General features: G+C 39.2%; 1 protein-coding gene across 1 annotated transcript in view; it reads right to left on the reverse strand.

The window, feature by feature from the left end:
* Positions 1 to 8,936, reverse strand: part of ARNT2 (aryl-hydrocarbon receptor nuclear translocator 2) — a 74,997-nt gene extending 66,061 nt beyond the window's left edge. The window contains exons 1-2 of the mRNA XM_010074061.1: positions 8,827 to 8,936; positions 2,603 to 2,650 (exon numbers count right to left, since the gene is read on the reverse strand). Coding sequence (XP_010072363.1) covers positions 2,603 to 2,650; positions 8,827 to 8,936 — 158 coding nt within the window. The remainder of the gene's footprint in view (positions 1 to 2,602; positions 2,651 to 8,826) is intronic.
* Positions 8,937 to 10,321: the final 1,385 nt, after the last annotated feature.

Raw genomic sequence — 10,321 nt, forward strand, 5'->3', positions numbered from 1 at the left:
TCTAGGAGGCAAAGACACTGTGCCGTCTGTTGGGAAGACTGGCAAAAGTCAGCCAGGCAGATGAAACTGCTGGGTAAATAGAAATGAAATTAACACTGGCTTAAATCCCTAGAAGTAAACAGGTACCTCATTCCTACCCAAATCAACAGAGCTTAGATGCCCAAACAGGTATGTGCAGTGTACTGGTGGCAACTTTACGGACGAAATCCTGATCAATGGAACTTCTGCCCCACTGTTTCTCAAGCGTTGTCACAGAGACAAGCAGCAACGTGACCTTTTACTAAAAACTTAGATGCTGCTCCTCCTTTCCCTTTCCTAAAAACATACTAATCCTTTGAAATTAGATTTTGCTGGAACAGTTACAAAACCCCACATTTTTTGAAAAATATCTTACTTTTGGAGAAACCAAAATGGTTGTTCCAAACCAGAAAATGTAGGTTTTCAAAAATAAAAAAATAAAGGTAATGGCTTTTCTAGAATCTAAGATTATTACTGCTCGAGAATAGTCAAGAGATATTTTGTACTAGAATTTGCTTTTGCAAAATGATGTCACTTACTACAATAGAGAGCCTATGAATCCATGAAGCTTCCATGTATTAGCTAACAAGGTAATACAGCATAATTAAGCATCTTTTTTCTTCTAAAAAACTAATAACTAACTTTTTCCTTTTTTTCTTCTCAAACGAATTAAAACTAATTTTAAGTACCCCATCTGTGCAAGTTCCTCCATGAGGCTTCATATTTTCCTTTCCCAGTATGACTCATTCAAACTCGGAAGAGAAAGTTTGAGTGAGACTTTCTTTCTACCTTGTGTTTAACACCAGCACCCTCGAAACACTCAAGTGAAAAGGCCACTTTCTTCCACTTGACCCTGCCCAGAGAACACACTGAGCCCCAAAAATTTTAAACAAAAACACAGATTCAATGAAGAATGGCAACATGCCGTTACGTGAGAAGTAAATGCGTACACCTCCGTGTGACGATGAGATGCCATGCAGAGATACCTGAACTGGCTTGGAAGTCCCTGAGAAGCAAGGTGTGTTAACTCCATGGAGTACCGTACTGACACCACTATCTCCTGTGCTCCTATTACCTTGGGACTTGTCTACTCATCCTTGTCTGGTTGGCTGGGCTGAAGGTGCTGTTGCCCCCAACTACTCTTTTCTCCCTTCCAGTCTCTCAGTTGACCTCTCTGTGTGCATGCTTCTTCAGGCACTTCAGTCAAAGCCAGCTGGGTTAGCTTAAACATTTAAACAGCAGTTCTTTGCTAACCAAATAATTTTGACCGAGACAAGCTAGGAATCAGTCACATGATCAATCTGGAGAAAGGAAAAGTCCTAAAAGAAGCACACAACTAGAGGAAGGATGTCTGAACTTGGCCCTGGGCATCTCTGCACTGTTTTTCTCTAAAAGCAGAACAATCTGGGTGTTTTATAGCATTTAAGATTTAAATATCAGATTTTGATCTGACATCTAAAATTAACTGAGTCTAAGCACAGCACAGCATACTTCTCCAATAAAAATAATGGAACTATTGGCTTTCCCCTACCACCAAACTTTGAAGGTTGAAGCCAGGATGGAGATAGTCCAACACACATGCAATACTGTGCCTAGAAACCCTGACACTTATGCGGGCACAAATCAGGTCCCATTCATCACCACTTTTGTTCCCTTAACACATATCTTCTAGCAAACATTAGGACTAGCCCTCACATCACCAGCTTTAACACCACAGACTGGAATATCCTTTCTGTAAACGACTTCACCTAAACAGGGGTGGCTGCTGATCTTGTCCTGTACGTTATGACACAGTGTTACAATGCATCTTCAGCATACTTATCTTTCCGACTGACTAGGAAGATCTTGTTAAAACCCTATGGTAACAGCTGTGGTTCAACATGGCTGCTGCTCTAGAGGTGTAGTTACCATTTGGATAATCAGCAGTTATCTGTAGGTCTCAAAGTATCTACCCCTCACTGCAGCTTCTTGGTTTCTAACGAAAAAATGCAAACAGTGGGATCAGAAAAAAAGGAAAAGTGAAAAAATGGCAATGATGTTTTAATGTTTGTTTTATTTCTAGCCTAGAATATTCCATGTTAATGAACATTTATTTTGGCAATTCTTATTATTCAGTTACACCTAATAGTACATAATGAGCTTTAATCTTAAAAATAACAATCCACACCTCTAGGATCTGTCATATTGTCTTAACAAGCAGTTAACATCTGAAATAAATTCAAAATGAAATTCATTTTCAGTGGCAGAAAGACAACTTCAGCAATGTCAAATAACCGAAGTTCATCTACAGCAGTTGAAATAATAAGCTAAAAATCACAAATTTTCTCATTTGACATGCTGCAGAGAAAAATTACAACACACACACAGAGTCAGCTTTGTAAACCAATAACTACATTAGGCAGATTTCTGCCAGGGTGCCTAATTTGCAGAGGAAGCCGATAGAAACAGTAACTACAATTTAGGTCAAGCTGTTGACAAGTTCTTCAGCCATATGCATATCGACTTGAAAACATCAGCAGCGAGACAGCAGTCTTTCTCCACTGAAAGAAGTCAGTGATTTGGCCAACTCTTTGTAAATGCTCACCTTGAAAATTTGCTGGGTCCCTCCCCATCTTCATCATCGAAGTCCATTCTGTAAAAGCAAGTTTTCCAAATCAGTAATCATGACGTTGGCAATGAACATTCAAGCCAGCGGTTCTCAACCCTGTTTGATTTCTATTTTGACTGGAGGTGTTAACGACTGTAGATTCCAGTCTTGCTCATATTCTCCAGACCCCCTAAAAGTAGCTCATCAGCTGCCAGTAACCCAGAGAATGTAAGCTTAAAAAAAAAAAGTTAAGTAATACATCACTGTTCTTCTCCACAGAAATCAGCACTGTTAAAATTAACAAATAAAAGGAAATATTAAACAAATGCAGTTCTTGGGAGATGGTGAGAAGTAATATCTCCTAGGCCTGGTAGAAGTTTACAGAATCAGTGGGGACTCTATGTTAGAGGACTGAAATTAAGACTAAAGAAAATAAAGTTCTAAAGCTGTACACATAACAAACACCAGGCCACTATTTTTGCCCCAGTCTAAACAAAGCACATTAAAGACAGAGCAGAATAAACTCCCAGCCTCCCTGCTAAGAGGATTACCTACATCACCACTATTGACGGCAACAGTGGTACATGCTTTAGACTTGCCCTACATTACCAACCATTCCACACAAATTACCAGCCAGGCTGACAATGGCAACTACTTTGTGGTATTCTCCGGTCACTACTAAAATGACCTGTGGGTCTTCCACGCCCCTGACTTACCTGGTTTATGTTCCACACCTTCTTCTTAAGTTAATGGAAGAGACGAGCTCTTCCTTGGGTCAAATCCCAGCCTTCCAATTAGACTCCTCCAGGGAACCATAAAAAGCAGGAACCTCTTTCTTCATTTCTTACACAGAGAGACTAGGAAGATTAGCTTCCTAAATTGCCCACCTAAATTAGGTTCCTATGTTAGGCAGCCTGACTGTCTCCTTCCCATTGATATTAAGTCACTACAAAGTCATGCAACAGTATAATTTCCAAAGCATTTTATACATTTTTATAGTTCTAAAAAGAGGTGGACAAATACATATACCAATTATAAGGAGGTGACTCTGCCATTAATGCAGATTAAGAACCAAGCTCATATAAAGTGATCATATACAATTATTGTATTAATGTATTTATTTGAATAGGAAAATACATTAGTATGATATACAGACCTTGATCAGTCACATAAATTTAATTTGTCTAGATAGGAAATCATAGTTTAGTTTTGCAAACAATTTTGTCGGGTTTCTTTAACACTCTAAGCTTTCTAACATTTCAGTGTAAGAAAATTTATACAATTACAGACTCCCTGTCTCTAACACTTTTCATATTAACAACAGATATAAGTCATATTAAAGGCAAAAACCCTTCAAAGTGACCATCTTTATCTCAGTATCAAAAGAAACCCTACCAGTTAAAAACTGAGATTTGTATATTCAGAGTATGACAGCAATGACGTAAAAATGCTCTTTAAAACTACATCAGCACAGAAAAGTATCAATGTTAGTCCAGCAATACCACCTTGCTTCCTAACTTTGATAACCAAGACAGACTGGTCTATGAAAGATCTTCCCGAGTCACAGCAATCTGCGTACAATCAGGACAAGGGCAGCAAACAAGCACTGGAATTGGAAACAGTATTAGAAAAGTCACAATGATATTTTCCAGATGGTAATAGTGATTATTCATTTCTGGAGGAAGCAAAAGGAAAATAATTTTCCCCAAAGAGTCTTAAGAAAAGATGTGTATTTAACTTAAGTTTGATCCAATCATCATTTTCACTATAAATTACATTTCTGCTCACCTAATTATCACCGAATCCGGTTTCAAAGTCGGCGCCTCTCGGCTGCCTTGCGCAGAACAACACCGACCTCCGGCGGCCAGCGCCCTCGCGGGGGCCTCAGGCCTGCGGCTCAGCCAGGACCCAGCCTGTCACCCCAAATGTGGCCATCACCGCTGGCACCAGCAGCGTGAACTTCCCCAGACCTACTGCATATACAATACTCCCAGCAATCGAACATGTATGTATGCACTATCCTATAGCCGAAAGCCTTCTCTCACACACCTGCTTCTTCCCCACCTATAGCAACGTCCCCGTAGGTGACATTCCAGAACAAACTTCCCAGTTATTTAAATTGCAAAGTTTATACCTACACCAAAAAGGTGAAAGGCAGTGTTACAGGAGAGCTGTCTGCTTACAAGAGGAGGGCACGCTCAGGCCAGCACTGGGCTGACTCCATCTGAAACCACTCGCAAAAGCATCACATCGGACACATCCTTCACTGGTGTCACTGGGAACTTTTTCAGAAAATACATATGCCCATGGGGAAAAGCCTTTTCTTCAGGAATTTAATAAGACATTGCTTTAATTTGGGATGGATTAATTTTTGTAACTCCTTTCCTTCCCTTCCAATACACTGAGATCCCATGCTGTGGTAGATTTTCTTAGCTTCCAGCCAAATACTCCAGCTGAGTGCTAAGAGATGGATTTTCCCTGCAAAATCAAATATTACCTCTGCTGCAACTAGTCTAGTTTATATTACTGGAATAATCTACAGAGACTTACAGAGAAGCTGATGACAGTTTAAGACGATCCTGCTGCCCAAGCTGTACACCTACTTCCAAAGGAATAAGTGGGACTAACACACCTATTTACCTAGATGGCTGCATATCAGCTTCTCATAAGATCTCGATGGGTTAATATCCATCCACATTTACAGTGGGCTCATCTGAGTGCCTAGGGTGCAATATCAGACTGTAGCAGACTAAATCTTTGAATGTCTTGGCTTTGTTAAACTACCTAAAAACCTTGACTTTATTCCAAATGCAAGATTATTAAAAAGAAACTGAACATAAAGTTAATTAAAAATGTGAATACTTGGAAAAATGCAACAGCAAATGTATCTCTGCCCCATCTTTGTTAATAAACACATTTCCTAATTTGATATTTCACTGTGCAAAATGGAAAAACCCTTTCAAAACCTGAAAAAAAAATCTCAAGTATAAAGTCATTGATTCCAATGTCCAGCCTGAACCACCGTCTCTGCTTTACAGCAAAGCAGAGTGAAAGATAAATCAGTTGTAACCGTTAGCAGAACACAGCAGAACACATAAAAATAATATTCCAAACAGCTCCTCATACCCTGACAGATAAGATCTTCTGTTCAGATAGAATATATTGCACATTAGCAAAACAGTGGAAGGAGCCTCCAAGAAGACAAATGACATAATTTCAGAAGTTTCAGAAAGTGTTCCTTTTATCTTCATTTAAAATTCCCATTAAAAAGAGACTTTAAAAAAAGAGCTGCACTATGCCCTTTTGTTTTGAAGAGACAGCATAAATCTTGTTTTCCTCTTTCATAGTATTCATGTCAATCATGAAAAGGCCTGATGTATGAGGTACTTCTTAGAATATATTTTCCTCAAAAGATGTGGAGGTACCATAAATACTGTGAAAAAAATATTTTTTTAATTATTTCTTTTTAATTAGAAACATTTTCATATAAAGAAAACCCCTCCAAGAAGGTGGTCCTGCACAGGCTGAAAAATTGAGATGGGAGAGGATTTGAACATTCAAACAAAATTATTATGTAAAATTCACAAGAAGTGTCAAAAGATAGCTTGCCATGATTATACAGCATAGGAAGTGGACAGGCAAGAATGATCAGGAGCAGACGCAGCTGAGAGGCAGATGGGGATCTGTACTACAGCCTTTTGTTCGGCACAATATCGGGGGGTACAACTGCGGAGGGAAGCTGGTGGTCTGAGGTCTCTTCCTCCTCGTATCTCCCCAGATCTTACAGTTTTGGGTCAGAGAAAAGACAAGACTACACGCTGAACTGAAACAAAACCAATGCAACTGCAAACCAATCGATCAAAAAACCCACCAACCCTCCCTCCCCAAGTACAGATAACCTAGGAAGGTGAAAAAGCCCCGTGTCCTTTAATACAACAAAGCCTAAAGAAAAACCACATTAAATAAAGAACTGACATTGCATTAACCTAAGATAGTCATTGACCACTGCAGTGCATTATCTTATGCTGTCACTTTTTTCTACAAAGTACTTGGTATAATTTATAGAAAGGAAAAATATTTTTCCAAGCTGCCAATGAAGCTGAATGCCTACACAGCAGAAACACCTTCTGGGTAACCAATGAGTTTAAACTGATCTACATTCAAGTCCATGCAGCAATTATTCTGCCAGCTTGCCTCAGCAATTATGAGAAAAGAAACAATATTCTGAGATAATCGAAGCTGGAAAAGATGACTGCATTCACTAGCTACATTCCTTTATGTTTGACACATAGCATTCATTTCTAAAATGCCCAAGGATTTAGGTGTACAAAGATGTAACGCCAGGACAGTAATGAAAGGACCAAGTGTTAGTTGCAACTTTGTTCAAAGAGAAGCTAGGAGGAATTAGACACAGCAGGCATTCTTTCCCTCAAGGTCTGAATACGTACACACTGAACAAAAAGCAAAAAAAGAGCACTCTCAGCTCAGATTTGGAGAAAGGCTATTAGGTTTAGAGCTATGGTGCACAGAAGAAATACCACCGCCTGGGTATAAGAGAAATCTATACTATCTTAGTCACTGAATTTGCATGTTAAATACATTTAAAATCATTTGATTTTATGTTTCTCCCAACCTCCCCTCACTCCACTTTCTTGCAAATAGACTGTGACACTTAAAATGCAATGGATAAAGCGTAGCTTTCAATTAACATCAAGTCAGTATTTAATATAATCAGAAGATTTCACAGTCAGCAGCATGAACCCTTGGTAACAGTAATTTGCAAACTGTTTTTTCAGTTGACACAGTTCATGATCAAAAAAAGAGATCAATTATCCCGCAACTCAAAAGTACAAAAGTTTATCTATATTATGTAGCAATGAAAAAATGTTAATGGTTTGTCTTCTCCGTAGAGTGCAAGTTTGAAAAGGTTTTTTCTTTGAAGCGTTTCAAAATAAAACTGTGATGCCTGTCAAAGACAGATTCCAGGAGCTTCTCAATTTCATAGAGTTAGCTCAGCATATGGAAGCACACTCAGTGATGGTAAATCTCCAAATTGTCCTTTCTGAAGGCACCCCCCTCAGAACAACCGTCCTGAGAGTTCACATCATACCAACTTGACTCCACGTCCACGGCAAGGTCCACTTTCTCCCTTCTTAATTCACTCCAGGATGAGACTCCAGCACTGTTACTTGAGCAGACACCTAAAATGGGCAACATACCTCGGCAAGCAATCCCCAGAGTAGCTCTCACAAAGAATATCATCTTTTCCTTAGGTGCCCACCAGTGGATTTTACTCACACTATCGATTCTGTTAAGCTTGACCACTGTCATATTTAGGGCTAAATGTAAGACTTATCACTCTCTTTTGCAGGCACTCTCGGATCAATCTCTGAGAAGGCATCACCTAAAGACTGTTATTTGTGATCAACCTTTGATAAAAACTGGTATTTTTTCTTAATACTAGAGAGTAGCTTTCTGCCTTTCTGCAGTTCTTGATACATTTCTCTTCTAACACAGAGGATTAGTATCAGTTTCCAAAGGGCAATCTGATGTGGAAAAACCATCTCTACACCACACCAACCTCTGTAGTTGGATAAAACAAATTTTCTTCTTTAGCAGAGCCCTCAAGCTAGTGCAAGGGCTGAACATGATTCATGGCCTTTCTCCCAGAATCAGAGAGACTATGCTGCATTTCCCGTGAGACCTAGAATACTGTAGATTACAATCCCTGAAGACTGACTGCTTGTGCTATTTCTGTACTTGGGACTATAAAGAAAACATTCTTAACGGAAGGCTTCTATTTGAGAGAGTCCAAGTCCAAACTTCAGATGAAGTTGGATAAGTCTGCATGGGCAAGTAAGAACACATCTTGCTACCTTTATTCACATGATAAATCCTTTTGAGATTAAACAGACGTAGGCAGTACATATTAATTACATGTACCACAGCCACAGGATCCAAATTCTGTTTCTGGATGCTTTGCCAAACCTGAAAGTCTTTTGAAGCATGTAAAACAACAAACAATACACTTAACAGCAAGTTTGATCTTGCAGGAAGAGCAGATATATTGAAGAGAAAAACAAAACTCCGGTGACTAATGCCATAATGTAGTTTGCAAACATAAACATTACACAATAAACATACACATATAGGTACATTTCCAGTTTTTCAATACCAGTCATTTCCAGTCTCAGACCTGAAAAAAAAAAGAAACAGCTTACCCAGAGCGGCGCTTTCCTCCTCTGGAAGACATGGATCCTGCCATTCTCACTTGCCCACTTGCCATGGGTGCCACTGGTAAGGCCACCGAGCCCGGAATATCTGATGCCATTTCTGTAATGCAGCGGCAGGGGAAGAGGAAGAAAAAGAAATAACCCTGTAGTCCATTACCTTCAAGAAGAAACCTGTGATAACAACATTAGAGAAAGATGCTTTCAAATATAAGCAGAGAAAGCTTTCCTTTTTATTTCTAAGGAAAAGTAAAGCTCTCGTATCAAAGCCCAGCAGATTCACTGCTCCCTTTAAAGAAGCCCAGTTCTGTCAATAGCAATTACGAGTGCCTCGGGAGACAGAGATAATCACAGGCAGGTACCTCTGTATTTCAATTTACCTAACGGTTTTAATATTACTTCTCAGAGGAGCTGTCAGATGAAGGCTAACAACCTTTTACAATAGTTAAACTGCCCTGTAGAGAAATGCAGAGCTGAACTCCCAAGACAAATGAAGCTGCAGATCACAGCACCAGGGTACCAAGAAAAATAAATCTTCAAAAACTTCTCAGTTTGCCAGGGAGGTCAAGAGTTTAGAGCAGGGATGAATTATTAGGTGACACTGGTTTTTATTATTTATATTCTGGTGGCATTCAGAGGACCAGACTGAACTTAGCAGAGCTCCAAGGCCGCCTGTATTTCTGTGTGGTGCCTTGAGGAGCAGGACTGGCCCCAGAATCCAGACTGATGTTCATCCCTCTGCCAGTGCTCTGGGTATAGCCACAGATTAATGAGATCTTCAACCTCAAAACTTTGATTTGAGGAACAGCAAGAGCACACCTTATGCAACATTTTCAGACCGCTAATGGCAAGTACTTTTACAACTTATTAATAACAGTTAATTACACTTCAAAAAAGAAAAGCGGAACAAAATGTATTTATACCCTTTCCTCCTATCCCATGGATTGAGCATGTTTTGCCCCTGCAACTCTTGTAAGCTATGCAAGCAATTAAAACTTTTTAAATGCATGTATACTTCACTCACTCTGGAGGCAAAATCTACAGCCACGACATTTAATTACCTTGAAAGAAAACGTATCCTCCTTCCAACATTTTTTTAAAACTTGGCGGAGTATCTAGCACTACAAATAAATATATTTCCTAATGGAAAGGAAACCCGTTAAAAAATCCTGCTATTTTTTCCAAACAGATAAGTACAAAAGAACTTCAGTTATGGAAACAGGAGTCCATGTTCTTTCATTAAGTCTGGAAAGCACTTTATCTCTGCCACACTTTATATAAATCCATTATGCAACATTATACATTTCAAACAATAACATTTTATCTGTTCACCGATTTAATCAGTTTCTTCTAGAACATGTTAGTTTTATTAACTCCTTTTCAACTAAAAAGCAACAGCATGAAGTACTCATCCAATATTTTTCAACAAAGTGTTCAAGGACAAACAATGAGACCTCTGCCTACCACACCACACCTCAAAGTCCCG

The sequence above is a fragment of the Pterocles gutturalis genome, unplaced genomic scaffold (assembly GCF_000699245.1).
Source record: "Pterocles gutturalis isolate BGI_N339 unplaced genomic scaffold, ASM69924v1 scaffold4727, whole genome shotgun sequence".
Lineage (NCBI taxonomy): Eukaryota > Metazoa > Chordata > Aves > Pterocliformes > Pteroclidae > Pterocles > Pterocles gutturalis.